Below are 21,465 nucleotides of genomic sequence, written 5' to 3' on the forward strand. Positions count from 1 at the left end.
AACCCATCATCCGGGCGATCTCCTTGGCCTGCTCCCTCGCTACCGAATCCTTGACCTCTCGTCCGCAAGCGTCCTGAGCATCCCACCACTTCAGCATCTCGTGCTCGATGGCCGGGAACCTTCCACCACTCTGCTTTGCAGGTTTGGGGATCGGTACGACAGGAGGCTGAGGCGGACCGGTCCACCGGTGAGCCTGGATGACAATCTTGCTGATCGTACTTCGATCAACGCTGTATGCTCGATCAAGGTTCAGCTCAAGCAGCTCAGACAGAAAGCCGCTAGATGGCGGCCAAAACTCACCCATACTGCTGGGCGATGTCTTCCTGCCGCAGGTTGGTATTGCTTTGCGAGATTTCGACGATCCTCCTCTTGTCATCGTAAGTTAGCTTGACCTTTGGTCGAGCCGTCTTGGTATCGGCGCTTCGCGCAAAAACGACTCCCGGAGGACCCGCCTGTCCAGATTGTCCCTGAGTCCCATCCGTTTGCATATCGACCGAAGTCATTCCGGGTGGTCCCGCTTGAGGTCCGGCTTGCATAACATAGTGGTATGGAGCTCCTGGAGGCCCCGGGATAGTGTTGTAAGCCATATGTGCCTGAGGGAACTGGAACGCATGTTCGAGGGGTTGTCCTGGATGGTACGGGCGAGTAGCCATCGCGTTTGGATCGCCGGGATGATGGTAGATCTGTCCATCAGGATGCGTCTGGTACCCTACACCGTAAGGATACTGCCCCGTAACCCCCTGGGGTGCTGGTGCTTGGAACGTCTCGATGTAAGTGTTGGCGGGTGGCGGCCGGAACTGAAAGGGCTGATAGGTCATGGCAGGCGCAACCTCTTGACCGACCTGACCCTGGGCAGAACCAGGTGCTCCCTCTGGATAAGATCCGCCCGGGTGCCTCACCTGGGATGGCGTGTACGAAGCATATGCGTATCCAGTCGCTCCACCATACGGCGTGGACATGGCCGATTTGGAACCCTCTACGGTTCGTCGAGCATCTCCCTCGAGAATAGGCTGAACAGGGGTAGATAGTGCGGCCGCGTTCTGCCAGTCGCCCTTGGACGGACTTTCCGGCTGAGCATAGTAATCTTCGTTGGTCGAGTTGGGGAATGCGCTTCCGTGACCTGGTACGAAGGGAGACAACAAGGTGCTCTTATGATTGAGCTGTGCGCCTGGCTTGATCGCCGTCTCCGGCAACTCTGTGGGACTGATAGATCCCTCTGTTTTCGTGTTGTCTGATGCAAAAATCGGCGTCTTGTCTTCATCGACCTGAACATCGAGACCTCCTCCTGACCTCCTCAGACCGTCCGGCCGCGAATGCGTCGCGCTCTCCATTGTCGCTCCTTCCGTCCTGAACCCGTGATCCGGTGGATACCCCACATACGCATTCAACCTCTGCCCTGATGCGTACTCTGGCTTGAACCCATACTCCACGGTCTGCTCATCCCCGTTCACGCCGTTCCGATCATAGACACCTCCTGCATCGCGGTTTGAAGGATGAGGAGGTAGATAGGTGGCCATTTCGGACTAGTCCGAAAGGTAGATGGCTCCTCTACGCTCGAACTATGGTTATGTTCGCCGCACGGCGCCAGAGAGGTGAACTTGGTCGATTGGAGAATGTAGCCTGATAGAAACGCCTGAGGAGACGATCGACCGTCGAATGAGAGCAATGTCGAAGTGCAACGGACGACAGACGCGCCGTTCTGCTCCAAAAGTCGCCCTATCGTCCGACTTATTCACCGAGCGGTCCAGGTGCCCGAGTCCACGTTTTGTGTGCAAGTCGACTTGCTTTGTTCTCGTCTGTTAGCCTAAGAAGCATGCCAAGGATCATAAGGAATCAGCATACAGTTTTAATAAGTGAGAAAGAGGTCGCACACCACCATCGGCCATCGATCGACCGGTGATTGCGACCGCAGCGGACGAGTTTGAAGGCCCGGGAGCTACGCGAGAGAGATATGCCTCGTCTCGCGCGACATGTCACTTTGAATGTACTCACACTAGCCGGAAGTTCCCTCCGTCGGTCTAGTTCTGAGCGAACGTTGCGAATGAATTGATTGGTGGCCGGTGGCAGGTTTTGAATGCTATGGCGATGAATTGGTATCGAGGTCAGTCGAGCTGTTTGTAGAGAAGCTGGGTGCTGTGGTCGACTCGTGACTCGCCTTTGAAACGGATTCGTCAACACCCGGTGCTACGAACTTTGCCGGATAGTCGTTTCGCGCGATATCGAGCTGGGAAAAAAATGAGAGGGCCGCAGTCGAGTGGCCCGGTTTCGTTATATGAATCTGTGGTTGCGATGTTGGTTCAGCATAGCCGTACTCAAGGTGTACGAAAGCTGGTCGTAGCTAGCGTTCATGCTTTGAACGACCGGGGATGCTCCTGCCTCGACTACTCACCGTCTACAGTCCTATTTGCACCGTCGTTCTTTGGCGTAATCGAACGCCTTGTTGCAAGAGCTCTCTCTTGCCTTTTGCCACACCAAATGAAGGTCGAGTACCGATATATGTCAATGTAGATGGGTCCGATCACCAATGCGATGCTAGATTCATGTTCAGGAAGCTCTGGTCGTCGTCATTCGAGGTTTCGAAATCCATCCCGCTGTCAATTGAAACGGACCTTTCCAACTGCCAACTGTTAGCAGCTAGCAGCTAGCAAACCCGGTGCAGAGCGGGGGGAAACAGCAGGGGAATGAGAGAGAGAGCAGCGTGAACTTTCCGGTTGCCCTGCTAATTCCACCTCGATCACCCTCTGACATTTCACGTGACAAAGCGAAAATCACTGATCATGATTGGCATGGACCCTCTTTCCTGACCGCGGGTTGGGCCGGGCTGAGACATCAGATCTCGCATGTACGCCATATGGAAAGTACCCATACGTGCCATCGTTGTTCCGAATCGGCCCCGTACTTTGAAGAAATACAAATCTCGCAAGGTTCGCAGACGGTCCTGACGCTTTGACACCGTTGCTATGATGAGACAAAAGAGCCGGCGGTGCAGTGGTGGGGATCGTCGTCGCTTCGATCGCCTTCCCCCCGGTACGCAGATCTCTCGGATCACTTCGGTTGCGTCAACACACCCCGAACACGACCTTGCAGCGAGGCCGGAAGATCTTCCAATCTAGAATAGGCCCCGCACGCGGGCGGAAGCTTATTCTTCGATCCCTGACGCGACATCCTCGAGATCGAGCGTTTTGCTTTCGCGAGACGGTGATCCTGCATATACCGACTAGCTACTAGCTCGCCAATACAGGCACTAATGCATCACAGTATAATCCCTCGTATCTGTACAACTTCTAATTACCCCAGAGTCTATGCAAATTACAGCTACAAAAGTGATTTCATGTGCGTGCGTGCGTGTGTGTCTAGGTCGAGGCTTCTACTCTCCTCCGCCCGCAGTCGAATCGGCAACCTGCGCGTTCTCACCCGAAGTGTCGGCGACGGCCGCCTCACCCCCTATCTCGGGCTCGGTTTCGGTTTGCTGTGTGTGATTCGTTACTTCTCGCCCGGCCCTTTCCTGGGACCCATCTTCCAGCATCCAGGCTGGAGCGAAACCCTTTTCCATCTCCGGGTCCGCGAGATATGGGTTTGGATGCGTGTTGTACGTCGAGCCAAGGGAGGTATATCTGGTGCGTACGGAGGCAGTCATTAACGTTTCGTCAAAGTTGCATGATAGCGCGCATGATGCGAGCGCAGCTATCAGCTTACCCTTCGTCATAGAGTCCACAGTAAGGCACGCTAAGCTCGCGCAAAAAGATCCAGACTGTATGGTAGTCCCAGTCCACAATCGGGTGGACCCGCATGAAACTCGGCCAGTCGTTATCCGTAGGATCGCGAGCGGAAAGATTAGCTATCAGATGCACAGACCGAACAAAGGACATTGTATGCGTCAGTATTCCGTCTGGTTCATGGACAGACGATCGCATCAGGCTCTTACCTCCGTGAGGGTCCGTTCGTCTCGTCCCGACGAGGATTGCCTTGGTCTTGCTTCCGACCTCGCTCGCCAAAAAGTCTGCGAGCGCCTCTTTCATGCTTCCTCCCTTTTGTACGAGATCTAGGTTGTAATATGCCGCCGAATCCCACACAAATTGCTCGAGCTCGGGAAAGGGCGAATCGGGAGCGATATAGATTCCGGGGATGGGAGGGTAGAGATAGCCGTCTCCTGGGAGCGCAGCTTGATGTCGACGGTACAGACAAGCGGCGATAAGGTGTAGAAGGATGATGCCTAATAAAGAGCGCAAGAAAGTCAGTCTGGCTTGCTAACATTAGTAGCTGTGATGATGTTACTCACAGTCCTTTCCACCGTTGTAAGACAGCGCAATATTCTCCTCCCTGTGTAGAGTATCTTATCAGTACAGCCAACTGGTTGCCAAGTGGTCGGGATCTCGGGCTGACCCATAGTCGTTCATGCAATCATCGATGATGGTCAGAGCGGACCGCAAAGACTCGGCGAGCTCGTCGTCCTGCTCTGCCCTTTCCATCACCATCTCCAGGGCGGCAGGCTCCAGACTGGGATATGATTGATCGTCGTCCTGCTGCTCCTGGCCTTCGGCATACTGCTGCTCTTGACCCTCTTCGTACTGTTGCTCTTGTTGGTCCTGACCGTTCTGCTGATGAGACCGTGTGCATGGCAATCTCGCCAGTCAGGGTCAAGAACATCGAGCAGAAAACAGCGCGACTCACCTCCGCAGACTCGATAGCGGATCCCTGAGCTGTCTCGAGTTTTTGAATGTGTGCCGCTTCTTCCGAGTTTGTTCTGCTTGGCTTCTCAAGACCCGTGGTGAAGCCGGTCATCTCTGTGTCCGGAGTCATACCAGTCTCTGGTGTAAAGCCATGCGAGCGCATCGACGTCATGTTGCTAGATTGGAATGAGCTGCCAAACGAGCTTTGCGTCCCGCTGTTGTGCTCAGTCAATTGCTCTTGCATCGGCATTAGCCAAGGGTGTCGTAGCAGTTCCGCCGCGGTCGGTCTTCGTGCCGCTTCGAGCGTGAGACAAAGTTCGATAAAATCGATCCCGATCTCGGACAGTTGACCAGGTTCAGGAAGCGGCGGATGTTTGGTCGAAACACCGATGTGGAACATAATGGCCCTGTATACACGATGTCAAACCCGTCAGGACTCCGGAGGGCATTACCAGTGTGACAACATCTTACCATTCGTTGTCCAGGTTGCTCCAAGGCTTGTGACCTGTTGCAAATTCGAGAATGACGCAACCCATACTCCAGATGTCCATGGCTCCTAATCTACCGCTCTTCTCGTTCTTGATAACCTCTGGTGCCATGTACATGGGCGTACCTGCAAGACCGCTCATAGCTGCGCCATCCCCTGCAGCCATCCGACGGGTCTTTGCCATAGTCTTGTTGCCCTTGACGATGACTTTTGCGGCACCGAAATCGACGAATTTGATAACAGAATTTGCCCCCAGCAGAATATCTATGCAGGGACAAAGAAGATCAGACAAATCCCGCGATATTAAGATCATGAACCTGGTGCTTACTGTCAGGCTTGACGTCTCGATGCTCCACACCCTTCGAGTGCAGATATTCGAGACCGTGCAACATCTGCAGCGTGTAGACCATGATGACGTCCTCGTCCTCGATTCGACCGTGGTCGAGCAGATCCGCCAAACTTCCACCCTCGCAGTATTCCTCGAAGATGTAAACACGGTCTCGATGCACTTCGATACCATAATAGTCGACGATGTTGGGATGTGAGAGCATCTGCATGACGTCGGACTCGTCCTTGATCTGTTTGTAGAGCGCGGGACTATTACTCAAATCTTGAACCTTGATTTCCTTGACGGCCATGATACCACCCGAGTCGAGGTTGAACCCGATATAAACGTTTCCGTTTGCACCTCCACCGATGAATGACCCCTGCTGCCATTTGAGCGCAATGTTGGATGACGAAGACGCCAAGAAGAGCAGGGACCGGTCCTCGGACACCTCTTCGTCTAGAACCTGTCCGACCAGGTGCTGGTCGTTGATGCGACCGATCCTCGCTTCCTCTAGAGCTTTAAGGAATTCCATTCGTTGATCTCGAACCAGACGAATACTTCGGTCGATCGCAGCAGATCCATAGACCTCTTCGGTGAGTTGACTGATCCTTTCGCTAGGATTGGCCCGAGTTGGCGAGCTGGATTGGGCAGAGACGCCGTACTCGTCGTCGATATTTTCTTGCATTCGTTGCAACCGTCGAAGGGCTTCAATCCGCTCGGCTTCTCGCTTCGCTTCCATACCACTTCGAGCTCCGAGAATGTCGAAGTGACCGATCAAGAATTGCATGCAAGTTCCGACCTTGGCACGTAACAACGCGAACTCATTTTGGTCTAGGTGCAATACGTTTGTGCCGGTCGTCATAGCCATCGCATACTCGAGCGCGTTGACGGTCCAACGGAAAGTCTTGCGGTCGGATGGGTCGCAGACATCGCAGATGAACGTGACCCAGTTCACAGCGAGACGCATAAGTCTCCGGCTGAAACGAGACCAAGCTGTGACTTCCATATTCAAGCCGAGCTTTCTACCGTGTTCCGTAGCAAAAGCAAACCAGTTTTGCAGCAATTCTTGAGCCATCGGTGAACGGAACCCTTTCAAGGCCGACTGCACGTGTGACACTGAATCAACGATGGTCTCCGTGAGGCTGTGATCCGATCGAGCGATCTTGCGCAGTTCTCGCTGAAGTCTCGGTGAATGCGCCTGTTGCGGCACGAGGCACTCGAGCTGGACAAAGGTCTCGCCGGTGGGCACATCCGTGAAGGAGTCGAGGAAGGTCTCTTTGGCCGCGTTCAGCCGTCCGAGGGGACCATCAGCGACGAGCCGAATGCGGTTGTCCTGGATTTGGAAGTCGACGTAGGGCAGATCGAGCTGTAGGACCGTGCCTGGCCAGACGAAACGTTGACGAGGCGAAAACATCAACAAATATACGGCTGGCGGCTCCGGTGTCTCTTGCGGGACGTTGGTCGTCGGCTGCTGTGTCGACTCTTCCTGTTCAACTTCATTGCCACGACCATCGAGATCTTCTTCAGCAATCTCGTTTATTGAGGGCTTGGGTTTCGGGACTGGGACTCGCTCGGGAATCTTGCCGTTTGACAACAAGAGCTCTTCGGCCGAGTAGTTGATCATCCCCTTGGGCTCTGGTTTCTTAGGGTTACCATCCTTGTCCTTGGCCTCGGCGTCCCCGGGCTTGCGTTGGAAAGCTCGATACAACAGCTCTTTGATCTTTTCGGGCTGGTCTCGGAGCGTTGGACTGGCAATGAGATAGGTCCCATGCGCTTCGAATGAGCCAGTATAGACGAAAAAGTGGTCTGTGTCGTCGAGAGCTTCAAGCACAAGCTCTAGGTCGACATCGCAAAGATCGTACTCGGCCGAGTTGTTGAACCGTTCAGTCAGTTTCCTGCACAGAAACCCCGCTTAGATGTTAATGCCCGTTCCGATGGCTCAATTCGATAGTTCTTCTCACCTCGCAAAAGTCTGCAACTTTCGATACCTCATCTTGACAGCATCCAAAATCTTGGAGAACCACGGCAAAATCTCGCGGTGACGCATGACTCGAGGTCCCTGACTTTGATCCAACCCGTGAGTTTCGTCGTCGATCTTGTTGGTATTGATATTAGCGGCCTGTTCCTCCTCTTCCGTGATGATAGGTACTTTGACCTGAGTCTCAAAGTAGTGTATGACCCGGACCATCAATTTGTTGGTCAAGGAACTGCCGGGCGAAGGGTTGTCAGCTTATCGGGTCAATCGCAATGCAGCTCGTCAGGCGCTCACCAGAAAAGCTCTGCCACCAACACGTCACCCCCTGCGACGTCGTCGGCGATCTTGTACAGGAAATCCCACTCGTGATCAAGCACCTCGGTCTCTCGGAAATAGATCGCCTTGCCTCCGCTTCTCAGCTTCCACTGCAAGATCCTGAAAAATGTCCTCAACGACTCCAACAGCACATCGTCAAAGTCCTCCCCGATGCAATGAGGGATCTGCCAAGCCTTTTCCGGATCCGACTCGAACGTCCTCGTGTACTCGTACTTGACGCGACAAGCGGCACCGAGGGTCATTCTCATGTTGTGCAACATGTCGTTGATGACGATGAGCGAGGGATCGACAAGCTTGGCAGCGGCGTTCAGCCTGACACGCAAGGCAGCGACGACGAGTCGACAGGGAAACGAAATGAGGAGGATGACCTGCGGGTGAAAGGTCGAGTGCGAAATATCGACCAGGCCGACCTCGTTGAGCATGGCGTGATGCGCAATGATTGAAAGCTTGATGTTTTTAACGATCGAGTAGAGGTCCGTCAACGTCTTCTTCTCGAACAGCTTTTCGATCGAGACCTCTTTCAGGGTCCGTTCTATGAACGTCGAATCGTCAGCGGCGTCGATCCTCGCCTTGGCGTCCCCAGGGTAATGTCTCCCTCCGTGGGTGACGAGCGGTTTCTCGTGATTTGTGTTCGGCTTGGTCACGTCGAGCTCTTCGCTCCCGGTCCACTGCCTCAATCGACCGACGATGGCCTGGACCAGCCTGACGTTGGTCGCCCAGGAAGACATGGCGTCCACCCTGGCCTGAAACGTCTCGGCCTTGTACAACGGTTTTTCCAACATCATGGCCATCCTATTCGGATAAAGCGATTCGGCCAGGCTGAGCTTGTTGAGGATGTTGAGCACCTGTAGCATGGCGTGTTGATCGGCGGTCATGGCCACCTCTGCCGCATGGGCTTCAGACTGGATTGTCGCCTCGCCATTGACCCCCGAAGTAACCGCCGTCTCGACCTCTTGAGCCAGAGCGTTACCCTCTTTGCGCAGGGCGTCGTCAGGGATCGAGACCTTGAACCGATCAATCTCTTCCAGGATGGCGTCCACCATGCGATCCTTTCTCTCCTTGACCCTCCGCTTCTCCTCCATGTCGCTCCTCCCTCTCAACTTGGCTCGAATCTCCCACCAAAACGCCGTACCCAACTCCTTCTTGTACGTCTCGCTCGTCGACCTCTCTCCTCCGATCCGGGATTTCTCGCCCTTCAAGATCTCACCCTCGAGCACCGAGACGAGCATGGTCTGCCATTCCAGACGTTCCCTCCCTTCGTCCGAGTTGGGGGTGGCGAGCATGGGAATAACCTCGTCAGAGATCTGTCGTTTGACGTGACTGGCCACTTTCGAGCTGTACTCGGTGACGGGGTCCGCAGGGCTCATCACAGGCACGGCTGGACCACCGACCGTATTGTCACCCGTGGCCGTACCAGCACCAGTGGAATCGCCTGCTTCAGCTCCGTTGCTGGCGTTTGCCATCTCGGTCATGGTCGCCGGTGTAGCCCCATCCCCGACTGTCTCATACGTCTTGCCCGGTGCTGGCTCCGTGACCTCCTGTATCGACCTCTTCCTCCCACTGCCCCGCCTCGTCATCCCCGATCCAGAAACCGATCCGGCAACGCCGACTTGTCCCGCTCCATTCCCATTTCCACCACCAACGATGACGGCACCCTCCTCGTCTTCCTCTGAATCGCTCCCATCCATCCGCATCGTATCGATCTTGAAGAAATTCGCGTCCGGGTCCGGTCCATCGTACTCGTATTCGTAACCCTCGTACTCTTTGTCTGTTCCATACAACCCACCCCCACGCATCCCCGGGTTGGCGCCGAACATCCACGGGCGGCCAGAGAGGGTTTTGGGGTTGGTTTTCGAGTTGGGATGGGGTTTTATTGCGGTGCTAGGTTTGCGATTGCGAGTGTTGGCGGTCGACGTTGATGGAGGAGGGAGGTCGAGGCTCGAAGAACGGGAATTACGGGATCGGGGTGCGTTAGTCGAGGTGGTATTGTTGTTTGTCGATCTCGACCTCGGGCCTCCGAAATCGTCATCTAACGAACCAAACGGGTGGAAAGAAATTCAGCTCTGCCGAACCTCTGATTCGCCCTTCAGCATGACCCGGATCTCGAATCGGAACTCACCTTCCTCCTCTTCCTCTTCGTCTAGATCATCAAGATCGTCCCTCTCCGTATGACTGTACAACGGCATCCTCCTCGTCACGACCCCGGCGCTTCCCGAGGAGGAAGCGGGCGGTGGAGGTAGACTGCCACCCGGGCTCGATCGGCTGGTAGGCATCTGGAAGCTCGTACGTCGGGTCGACATTATGGCAGGTGACAAGTCTGAAGCCGACAGAGACAGGATAGTGGAACAATTGGGTTGGTCTGACTCCCGGTCGAGTGGTAGATGAGGAGTGAGGTCGAAAGGCGAAGACGAATGGGCAGACGTCACACGCTACGTTGTTGACCCAGAGTGTCCGACCTGAGGAGAGATGTCGTCGGGATCCTCTTCAACGACTCATCAAGATCGTTTAGTGCCTCGCCCTTCGTACAGTTCCTAGGATGGTGATCGCCCTACTTTCGTCAAAAGCGTTCGGTGCAACCAGAAACGAGGATAGGTATTCCGGGAGGCGTAGATCGCTGGGTTGCGCGATCTCTCGACTACCTCGTGCTGTTTTCGATGAGGTACGCTTCCGATACCGGTACTTAGAAGGATATCACCGTTTCTGCTACTTATCTATAGCTGTGTGATTGCATGGTACATTAGAGTGATGATGATCGAATAGTTATGAACTCGTCTACGTCGGTCGAAATGTCTATGAACGTCAGCCGAGGAGGGGAGGGCGGGCCAAGCTGGGGGATTAGGGCGCGGGGGGGTTACGTAAGTCTGAGAGTAGAGCTGCACCTATCCCTAGCACTGTGACGCGCTGGCCTAGGCTAACAACTCTGCGACACCGCGGCTTAATTCTATGCTAGATTTGGCCTTGAAGGCCTTTGCGCGATGACTCGCGCAAAAGTCCTCCAGATACGTGTCGCCCTCCCGTTATTTGTTTACCTTTTCTATCTTTTGTCTTCCCGCGTTTAATCAATGCTTCCCGCCTCAGGCATCCCTTTGGCCTTATTGTATGATTTTCCCGCATCAAGATTGTAAACAAAACACCTCGGGTAGAGTTTCAGTTTTGAAGCAACCTTGCTAGTTTGGCGATTGTGCTATTGTAGTGTTGCCCTCTCGCATCAGAGACGGCTGGTCTTGTCGTGCCTTTGTCCCTCTCTGATCCTCAAAACCTATATAACTCAAGTCACTCCTCCTGACCGCTATCGATATGCATTCATTTCCGTTTCTTGACCTGCCTCTTCCCACAACTGACATCGTGACTGGTCTGCCCTTCCCACCCTAGATTTATCACTCTTCGCATATTCGAACGACGCCAATCTTTCCAATTATGGATACTACACTTGGTATGTTCGATTTGGCATCTACTCAAGTACCTTCACCCTAGCTGCTGGCTAATCTGCAACCTCTCGGACCCCTCCTCGTAACAGCTCCTGAATTCCCGCTTTCCCCCCTCGAGCACGCCCCAGCTGTTTCGCAGGAACCGCCCAACACACCCAATACTCCCACCCGTGAGGACCCGCAGCAGCCCCGCATTACCAAGTTCTTCTCTTCTCCCAGGCAGGAGAAACGCTCTCGCACCGGACCAACTCCTACGCGGCCGGACCCCTTGCGGGAAACAGCTCTCCCGGACTCGAACATTTTGCAGCAGATCCAGCAGGCCGCCGGCAAGCCCCAACCCGACATGAAGCCTCTCGCCGCGGATCAACGTAAGCCCCATCGTCTAATACTGAGGCATCCTTCGATTGTCCGCTGAACGTTGTATCACATGCCTTAGTAGCCGACAACACAACTTCGCCGGGTAAAGATGTCCCTGTTCCCGACGACGACCTGCCGCCCCGTCTGACCCCTGAGACGTCCCCGCCCATTCCCGCCGAACACGATCGAGTCCGCCTTCCCTACCCATCCTCTGACAGTGATGCCGCCCGCAATGCCTTGCTCCGAAAGATTGCGGAGGCCAAGAGGCAGCTCCCCCCGGATTTCCCACCTGCACAAGAGATCCAGTGGGAACTTCCCTCCATTCCCGCCGCCATCGCCTCCACGGCCAATGAACCTCACGCTTTTGGAACATTGCTTCCCGCATTGAATTCTTCAGAGATTCACGGCCGAGCTTACGTCCCACAGGGCACATTATTCGGAGCTGCAGTCCCGAGCCTGTCGGAATGGGTCAGTACCGGTCTTTGGTCGCTGTCCACTGCTAATCTTTTCGAATGCTCATGACCCTTACCATGATAAAGTTGAATCACCTTTGCTATTTCTGCCATGATGGCAGCGATCCGACCCTTCCCCCCTCGACCCACATTGCGTGTCCGGCGCCGGACCCCTCCAGGCCGCCCGTCTGGTATACCTCCACCCCCACCGCCATCCGCATCCTTGGTGATCCACCAATCTACCAGTACTTGAAAACCAACGTCTGGTTTAACGATCAACTAGTGGATTCCTACCTCACTTTGATCCATTGGCGCCAATCGACATATAGCCGCCTCGAAAACGGTCTCGTTCCGGTCTTCATTCACAGTACTCAAGTTTCGCCCTGGATTCAAAGCCGACTCGAACCGGAGTCAGTTGAAAACCCACCAAACATGGCGAAATGGTTTCGCCAGGCAAGTCCCTTCTGCTGGTAACGGATCCCGCCGGGACGCTCATACTCTTATCTGTCAATACCAGAACTCTCTCGATCCATTTGATTACCAGTTCCATGCCATCCCCTGGAACGTCGGCAATTTCCACTGGGTTGCCGTGATCGTGGATCTCCCGTCAAAGACAATCGCCGTATTGGATTCGCTTTCTCCTTTCCATGGGGAACAGCGGGAAGAGATTCCCGCTGCTGAGCCTTGTGCTGTCGACTCGTCATTACAGAAGGCCCGAACTATTTTCCAGGTGAGTCGTCAAATCGCTTGCTCTTCCACGTGCGGGAATTCATAATCACTGATCAATTCGGTCATTTTGTATTCAACAGTCGGTGGGAGGCTGGCTCTCCGATCTCCATCTCATGTTCCGAGGCGAGGCTTTGAACTCTGACGCTTGGCAGTTTCTTTATCCTGTTAGTCAAACTGTGGTGACGTTGACTGGCTGATCTAACGATCCGAGATACAGGCTCTCCCGCAACAGCAAGACGGATCGAGTTGCGGCTCCTTCATGCTCCAGCACATCGAGGCGCTCTGTAGGATGCAAGACTTGGGCGCAGTCTGTCGGGAACCACTCCGAAAGCCGGCCCGCAGATCGATGGCCCTCGAGCTCGCGCAGCAACGTCTAATGAAACGGCACCACGGGGATAAATACTAGTCTCTTCTTTCTACCTGAGACCGCCCCAGCTCCCGAGTCAAGTAGCTTTGTTTCAGTTGTAATTCGATTTCCGGCGTATAATACATTGCCTACGTTTATTTTCTGCCTCGAATCGTTGACACTTACATACTTCACGCGTGGTCTATCCTCTTGACCTGCAACTGGCGGCGTCCACGTCAGTATCTATTTGAGCCCTACTGTACTACTGTCATGCCTCACTTGCGAGATACATGCTGCTTCGCAAAGGTGATGAGGGCAGACTGTATTGTAGAAGAAACACTGACTTGTCTCGCTCATCAAATCGCCGCTGCAGCTCGTCTGCCCACAGTCTATAATCCCATTCCCGCAATGTCGCCTTCGCTCCCGCCCTGCGAGTCTCTCAGCTTGACCGCTCACTTAGAATCATGTGCAAACGTCAAACCAACCTTTCGACTTCCTGTTGACCAACTCTCGCAGCTCCTAGGTTGGATCTTACGCCTCTCATCATGTCAACTCCTCCTGTCACTCCTCGCAAGAGACGCCGTCGTGGTAGTGATCACCTTGCCTCTACTTGGACTGTTCCTGCCACTCCATCTCGTCCACCTAAAATTGATCATCACCCAAAGGCTACCCTTCTCAACAACCACCGGTATAAGGGAAAGATCATTTCCTTCCAGGGTTCCCGCCCAAACGGCTCTGAAACCGGCTTCACCGTGCCCAATCCTGGATCCAATCCACCCTCCCTGGACTATTTACACAACCCTTTCATCTCCAATGATGTTTTTGACAATGACACCTTCCCTACTGACGCGCCCAACACCACAGAACTCCCCGTTATGAAGGATGGACAAGCGTATGAGGACCTTCTAAAAGAGCTCAAGGATATGGCTGTAGAACAGACGATGCCATCGTGAGTCTACCTTACCTCACTACAGATCGTCTTCCCGCATGCCCATCGACACCCCAATCGTCATCGCAGCGGTTATTTTTCGGAAAGGCAACAGGAACAACTCGCCCTAGAGCATGCCCTGCCGGCTCTAGTCATCCAGTTCTACAAGTTTCGCTACCGTCCAAGAACTCTCGGCCCCCCACCCTGGCCCACACAAGATTGTTCCACCGATCTCCTCCTGATCGATACATATTGTGAGTTGGCGGGAATACGTTTGACCTGCAACCTACCATTCCCGCTCAACAGTGCTTGTCTTACTTCAGACTGTCGCTCCGTCAAGTACCCACATCATGCATGGGATTCTTCGCCTATAGGGGTTCCCGCCCATGTCCTGGCCCAAGGCTACCTTCCCTCCAGAATTAATCGGCCTGCGGTAGCCTTCAGTATGCGGTCTGTAGAATTCTACCTGATTCAATTCCGACACACACAGACATCTCGTATGTCTTTCGTTCGGTCACTCTGTGACTATAACCAGGTCAGTCCCTGTGCCTTCCCGTCAACCCACAAAACACTTGCCCATGTCGAATCTACTCCTTAGATCCCCTATACCGAAAGCCTACGTGAGAGGTTCAGCTTCTCGGTCGACTTATACGACCGGATCGTCAATTACATGGAACACTTCAGCAAAACACTCACCAGGAAACCCCGCGATCCCCCTGCAACCCCGGGAACACCTGCTCAAACGACAAGTAGTGGCAATCCCACTGCTCTCGAAACAACATCGTCGCCGTCGCAGCCAGATCGCAAGGCACCTGCTCTTCAAAGAGATACATGTCCCTTATGTTTCCCTGTCGATGGCAAAGCGGGAACTGAAGACTACGTTCTTTGCGTCGCTCTGGACGGGAACAATTCTCTGAAGAGGAGGGACCGGCCAGGACTGGCCTATCAAGAACATTCATCTCGGTTCCGGCTGCCTCCCGAACTTGTTAACCGGTTCTCAAACCAGACCATAACAGCACAGGCACAGCGCACAACAACGAAACGTCCCCGAACCCAAACAACACAACCTTCTGCAGAGCCACTTGGGCCCTGCGCATCGCATTGGACTGCAGCCAAGGCAAGGCCACGTGCTAATATGAGATTCTCAGAGATGGGGTGGTTCCCGCTTGTCTGCCGGCACGGCGTTGTCCTGGCATACGCCGACTTGATCAAGGAGTATGAACAATCTAAGTTTCCACTAGCATTAGCGCATTGGTTCGCTACGCAATACTCTGGCCGAATTACCTTCGGCTATGACATTGGGTGTCAATTTCAGAAGACATTCCGACACGCACCTGCTGTCTCCCATCTGCTAGGCCCCGATCCTCATAATTCCCGCATCAATTTCCGTGAGTTACATGCAGACACTGTCCTTCCAATTATACTTTACATCAACATATTGACAGCGACCCTTTTGTTCCTACAGAGGTTGGTGCGTGGCATGGCTACGCACACGACAGACCCTGTCAGGTCAAGTGCCACCCACGATTCAATGCTGAAGCCGGCTTGGAGGACTTCGAAACATGCGAGAGGCTGTTCTCGTATACAAACGGCGTAGCAGGCGTCACGCGGAGCGCTACTCGCTATCACCGGCATCAGCAACTCGAGTGGGTGATAGAACAGTGGAATAACGACAAGCTATGCTTGATGGGTACGTCAAACTGCCGTTCCGTTCGCCGCTGCAGCGTACGGACCTTGTGTTGACTCTCCCGACAGCTAAGAACTTGGTCAAAGGTTGGCGGGAATTGGTACATATTCAGCAACAAGCCACACACAAGATAGCTCAAATGCAAAAACAATACTCCCGCCCGGAATTCTCACTGCAATATTTCAACACACTCTGGGAGGATGAAAAACAAGCCCGCCGTCGTAGTGCTTCTGAGGCAACGGGTATCGGCTATGAAGCGGGCCTTGCAGACGCTCAGCTATGGACTCTCGCATTGGATTACCTTGTTGCGAAACGAGAGTGGTCAGCATTGTCGCCCTCGATATCCACAACGCAGGGTCTCGATCACATGCAGACGCAGCCTCAGCAATGGACGACATTTGCTCGCATGTGCGCTGCCTCACAACAGCTACAAGCAACACAAGACCGGCTGCTTGCACATTTGTCAGAGCATCGCCGAGAAGCCTCGTTCGATAACGATTCCCGCCTGGCCAATTGGATATCCTCGCCCGAGGGTACTAGAGCAGGACGTTTTTGGCGCCGTCACAAGTATGACAAGGCTTTGGACGCTCTTGAGCTGGCATGCATCAATCGGTTCCAGGAGGCCGAAAGATGCTCAAGGCCAGGTACCAACTACAAGTTGCGCCAGAAGATCGCAGCCGCTCTCAGGGACCGGGCTCGTGGTATCGATGCCGCGCATAAGCGCTACGTAGACGCTTGGAATGACCTTCCACTGGAAGGAAAACCGCCTCTATTGAAGCGGGAATCATTAGGGGAAGGGCAAGACTCGGTCTCAGATCACTTCACATCTGCCCGGGATGGCATGTCGAGTTATTCCCATGAGGACTGGGCGCAACCGGTAGCACGAGAAGGGATTCGTCACGCAAGATTGCATGAATGTGCTATTATGGAGCAGAAGCAACTCGGTATTGAGTTGTCCCGGTTACTCCTCTGGATGGACCAGGCACCCCAGGCTCTCTGCAGTCAGATCGACTCAGCCGCGCTTCCTTTACCAATATCAGCGTTGTGGGGCAATGCACAGCCTGACGAGCTAGACGCATACCCGTCTGCTATCACACCCATGCTCGCAGTCTTGTACCAACAGGAAAAGCTTGAAGCGCTACAGCGAGTCATTTCTGATGGCAGAAAGACCCTCACCAAATTGGATATTCCCGCCACCGATCACCTCCGGCTTGAGCCTTCGCCGACATTTCCTTTCGTGAGGCCGGATCGTCGTTTACTATGTTGGCGAAATGAGAACAGGATTGGCATGTGTGTCGAAGAGGTCGGGGGAGGCAAAGCCAGACTCAACTTCCCTGAAGAAGGCATCGACCCGTTGGTCGATGCCCAACTCCCTGGTTTGACTGAGACTGCTGACGATCTATTGGAACTTCCCTGAAGTTCCCGCATCGAATATGTCTTAATTGTATTCCCGCAAATACCGGCGCCAAGTATGAACGTTTCAGAGACTTGAGGCCTTCCGATTGTACCCGGTGGCCTCTGAGAATAGGGTGATTACCTTGGGATGATCGTCCATCCTTTGACGAATTCTTCTTTGTTCTCCGTGCCTGGGAGGGTGAGGTACGTTCGTTTCGCTTGCTAAATGGATACGATGATGATCTGCGATGCCTTTCGCTGCTTAGTAAGGTCCTTTAAAGGTGTTTATCTTTTGTTATGTGCAAGCTTCCGACGATCGTTATCGTAGCACTTTGCAAGAGTTCTTCTTGCGTTTGGTGTTACTTCGCGAATGGCTAAACATATATATACCTGCACTGACCTACGTTCTTTCCTTCGACTTGTAACTTGTATGTATATCAAACACAATCACATAACGTTCCACGCGTTCTCTTATCACCATCCTAGCCGATACACACGCATCACCTTCACATTCGTCAAGCTCATCACCATGGAGAACATCCCTCTTCCTACCCGTCCCCCCTCCATGTTTTATGGCCCTCACGTCGCCCAATACAGTCCTTACCAGGACCCTACTTCCCCCGGCGTCTACCACTACGACGAGAACGGCAATGCGTACACGGTCGCAAGGGATCACCGCGTTGTTTGGGCACCCGAACACAATGTCGAATTGTATCCAGAGATGTGCGCGTTCGACGAGCCACCTCCTCCCGGTATGCTACGAGGCATATTCCCGCCTCGCTCGCCCATCTTCGAGGCGAATAGGCTTAACAACCAGCCTTGTCTCGAGTGGAATTGGAAAGCGATCAATGAGACAGGCCTCGGATTACAATGGAACTGGAAGCTCGGCATGCATCGTCTCCCGCCCGGGTACACTCCGCAGGACCTCACGCGGGAATTATTCATGTCCCCCGACATCCCGTTCAAATATCCTTTGGTCGAAAGGTGTGACGACGGCTTTACTCAGTTCCGAGTGCACGTGAGTTTTAACAGCGGGAATTGCACCAAAGTCATATTGATCTGATCTATTCCGTTGTTGATTCCGTTGTTGGTAGGACATCATCATGATGGGTCATGATGACGCCAGGACCGAGATCCTCGCGACCGGCGGTATGGTCACGCTCGCCGCCCGGAATGATGATCGCATGTACGAGATCTATGCGTTCGGCCAAGGACTGTTCCACTGCATGGCGATGTTACGCTTGTGCAAGGAGCACACTCCTCGAAGTTGGTTCCCGCTTTGTGCCGGTTTATACCGGATCAACATCATATACAAACGATGGGAGAAACTTTGGCGGATGACCAGAGAACAGTCGGCGAAGAAACTTCCCGCCTTCTCGGCGGAGACTCTGGCGACGTTCCGAGAAGAATCGACTCGAGCGAACAAGATGTGTCGATGTCTACACAACGGTCTCATGGGCGAGTGCAGCTAGACCGGTGAGTATACGCTACGTATGTCTCCCAAATTTGTTTCCCGCCGATCAGAACCGTATTAATCTTCTGATATTCAGGTCCATCATAAAGCTATAAAGCTATATTCATTTATACTATCATAATCAACATATTTCTCGTCGCGCTATTCTACGCCTCTACGCCATGCTCCATATAATACAAGACAGATAGATGTTTAGGAAGATCAAATATATTTGTGCCGATGTTTGAGGGGCAATGACATATACGAGTCACCATTTGAAGCCACCGGGAAATGACAATGCATACGATGACTTGCCCAAGGATATGAACTCCTAAGAAACCATTGTTCCCGTCTCACGTCAGATCATTAGTTCTCTATTCCCGCCCTCATAACCCAACGTCAACGATGTTCCCGCCACCGATCGGCATCCAGCTGTCAGCGTCTAGCTCAAGCTCACAAACAGGTCACCTTATTGCTCTGCTTCAAATACTTCGATGGCCAGGCTTTGAATTGTCAGAACCGGGCAGTGGTGTTCACGAACGAAGGATTATCCTCATAAGGGTTGGCGTTTCAGATTGGCCAAGAGTTTCACACTCTACCATTGACAGTGAGACAGATGATGCGACGGGGCTATGTAATTTCGTATTCATGGTGCAATGGTGCAACGGCGCACGTCTGGCAATTCTTTTTGCACTGAAGATTTCACAGCAATTTAGTGTTCGATTCTGGAGTGTGTACCTTTCGGCGTCAATGTTTTTGGCGGGAATGCGCTATTTTTGGGCGGGAATTGTTTGAACAGTTGTGTCACACATTCGACACGGTATCGTTGACACCACAGGTCACATCCACAACAACATACAATAACGGAGATGCAATAACAGAGGACATTCGCTACACAAAATCACTGCAGCTCGGCTGCCCCGGGCACAAGAATAATCAACCTATTTAATTCTGTTTGTGAGAAGTTGGGTGGACTATCGCCCCATTCCCGCTTCTTGGCTTTTTCCGAACACCCTTGTAACACTAATTGCGTCAAAAGGGCCCTCATATTTGTTTGTTGCTGTTCTGTCACGGGGAGGCTAGAATACGTCGACGCGGGAGTTGTTGGGCGGTTCGGGGCGTTTTGGTACTATAGCGGCCGTTTCGTTGTGACTTAGTCCACGATACAGAAGGTAACGGTATGATGAACTTCGATATCGTCGCTTAGAACCCAATTCGGTTCTAAGCTCCTCATTCTACTCTACAATAGATCGCCCTCCTCTAAACTACGTTGCGGCGGTGTGTTCGACCGGTCGAGAGCGCGTCTTGGGCTTAATCGGGCGGAAAGGCCAAATAAAGGCGCGTTCCGTAGCGCGTCGGGATAAGTCCGAGGTTATGCTGAGCCGACGTTCCGGTTCCGATCGTCACTCGGTGACATTACATCCCCCTTTCCGAAAGAAGGTCGTCCTCGACCTTCTATAAGGTACCCTTCCGCCGATCCTCGTCCTTTACGCTTCTCGCGCGCCTACGTCATCGCGCTTCGCGACTTTTAGCGCGTCAAACTCTATTCTTGTCGATATCGTTCTTGTATTGTCTCGATACTACGATCGTCGTATATCGTTTGCCTCGTCGTACTTTGATGCTATTGTTCGCTGTAAGTCCTCGTTTGTATGTAGTAAAAGCGCAGCTGCGCTTATGCGTTTGTATCCGCGATTGTCGAGAAGCAAACAGTATATAGTCTCGACCGTTTGTTCTTGTCGATTCTTGATTTCCCCCTTCGACAACTACCACCAATACTCTTTCATACCAAATAGCCCTCCACCTCTTCAATATGTCCTCTAACGCCAAGCCTGCCGCCCCCGTCGTCGAGACTTCCGCCACCGGTGTGAAGTCGATCAAGTTCCGCGGTCAGTCTTTCGCCGTCGGTCAGAGGGGGGTCGGGAGCGATTTGGGCGATGCCGCCGACGCCAAGAAGGGTTTCGTACGTATCCGTCTCTTATCTCGGCGTTCTCAGACTTTTCCGCCTCTAATCGTCTCCGTTCCGTAGCTCGTCCGCCTCAAAGAGGCCCTCGCCCGGTGGGAGAAGACCATGGTCCCCGCCAAAGGCTGTACGAGCTGCCGGGCGTGGCGGGACGATCCCGCCGAAACGATGGTCTTCGCCGAGTGCCGAGCGAAGAGGAAGGCCAACGGTGGCTTTCAGTCCTGCCTCGAGTGCAACGCTCGGGGTTCTTCGAAGTGTTCGTTCGTGAAGGTTCGCCGGGATAGCCCGGAAAAGATGAAAGCGGTGATGGTGAGCTTCTTTTGGTCTCCGGTCCTCGACTATTCCGTACTAATCCTGGCTTTTCCGTCTTTTGTTTCGCAGGTCGAGGTCGCTTCGGCCTTGAAGTCCCAGGCCGCCGCCGCCGCCACCAAGGCCCAGAGGTTGGAGTTCCTCCGCCTCCAGCGGAAGCTCCGCCGTTCCGCCGGCCTCTCCGCCGCCGACTCGGACGCCGACTCGTCCATGGGCGAGGAAACGTCTGAGTCTGAATAGACTCGTCTTCTTTTTTCTTGTTTTTGTTCTTTTTATGTTTTTTATTCGTTGTAAATCTTTTCCGATCTTGTACTCTTTTGGGCTTTTCGGCCGGGCATACTCCCGGCGATATAAATACTATACCTCGCTGTCTCTTCTCGCTCTTCTCTCGTACGCTACCTCCACTACTTTCCTCTCACGCTACCTGCACCGTCCCCTACTTTCGCATCTCAGTCCGTTGCATATCTTCCCGGTCCACGGCGGAAACAGGCCTTTCCGCCCGTTTTGGTGCACCCGGATTTAAGATATGGAAGTCTTCAATCAACTCCTCCGCCTCAATGTCTTCCTCTCGTACCCATTCCACTGCATCGGGTCCTGTGTACCCCCGCCATTTTACCTTGTATTC

General features: G+C 53.5%; 5 protein-coding genes across 5 annotated transcripts; 3 read left to right on the forward strand and 2 right to left on the reverse strand.

The window, feature by feature from the left end:
- Positions 1–3,367: 3,367 nt before the first annotated feature.
- On the reverse strand, positions 3,368–4,316 carry HD553DRAFT_271879 (putative FAD synthetase; the record flags this gene model as incomplete). Its single annotated transcript, XM_046177731.1, has 4 exons — positions 3,368–3,614; positions 3,697–3,838; positions 3,926–4,213; positions 4,280–4,316. Coding segments are annotated over 4 exons (714 nt in total), but the record flags the coding sequence as incomplete, so codon positions are not given.
- On the reverse strand, positions 4,146–10,214 carry HD553DRAFT_26017 (uncharacterized protein). The gene is made up of 8 exons (XM_046177402.1): positions 9,916–10,214; positions 7,755–9,825; positions 7,447–7,692; positions 5,486–7,380; positions 5,142–5,421; positions 4,672–5,077; positions 4,280–4,598; positions 4,146–4,213 (listed from the first exon to the last, which is right to left on the reverse strand). The coding sequence occupies exons 1-7, from the start codon at positions 10,094–10,096 to the stop codon at positions 4,338–4,340; spliced, it is 5,340 nt and encodes a 1,779-aa protein (XP_046036896.1). The 5' UTR covers positions 10,097–10,214; the 3' UTR covers positions 4,146–4,213; positions 4,280–4,337.
- A 3,439-nt stretch (positions 10,215–13,653) lies between these two features.
- Positions 13,654–14,061, forward strand: HD553DRAFT_341926 (uncharacterized protein; the record flags this gene model as incomplete). Its single annotated transcript, XM_046182687.1, has 1 exon — positions 13,654–14,061. The coding sequence occupies one exon, from the start codon at positions 13,654–13,656 to the stop codon at positions 14,059–14,061; it is 408 nt and encodes a 135-aa protein (XP_046036897.1).
- Positions 14,062–15,171: 1,110 nt separating this feature from the next.
- Positions 15,172–15,779, forward strand: HD553DRAFT_271959 (uncharacterized protein; the record flags this gene model as incomplete). Its single annotated transcript, XM_046177735.1, has 2 exons — positions 15,172–15,424; positions 15,502–15,779. 2 exons carry the CDS (start codon positions 15,172–15,174, stop codon positions 15,777–15,779), a joined length of 531 nt encoding a protein of 176 aa, XP_046036898.1.
- Positions 15,780–17,647: 1,868 nt separating this feature from the next.
- HD553DRAFT_341928 (uncharacterized protein) lies at positions 17,648–18,590 on the forward strand (the record flags this gene model as incomplete). Its single annotated transcript, XM_046182688.1, has 2 exons — positions 17,648–18,136; positions 18,213–18,590. 2 exons carry the CDS (start codon positions 17,648–17,650, stop codon positions 18,588–18,590), a joined length of 867 nt encoding a protein of 288 aa, XP_046036899.1.
- Positions 18,591–21,465: the final 2,875 nt, after the last annotated feature.

The sequence above is a fragment of the Filobasidium floriforme genome, assembly GCF_021052385.1.
Source record: "Filobasidium floriforme strain CBS 6241 chromosome Unknown HD553scaffold_10, whole genome shotgun sequence".
Classification (NCBI taxonomy): domain Eukaryota; kingdom Fungi; phylum Basidiomycota; class Tremellomycetes; order Filobasidiales; family Filobasidiaceae; genus Filobasidium; species Filobasidium floriforme.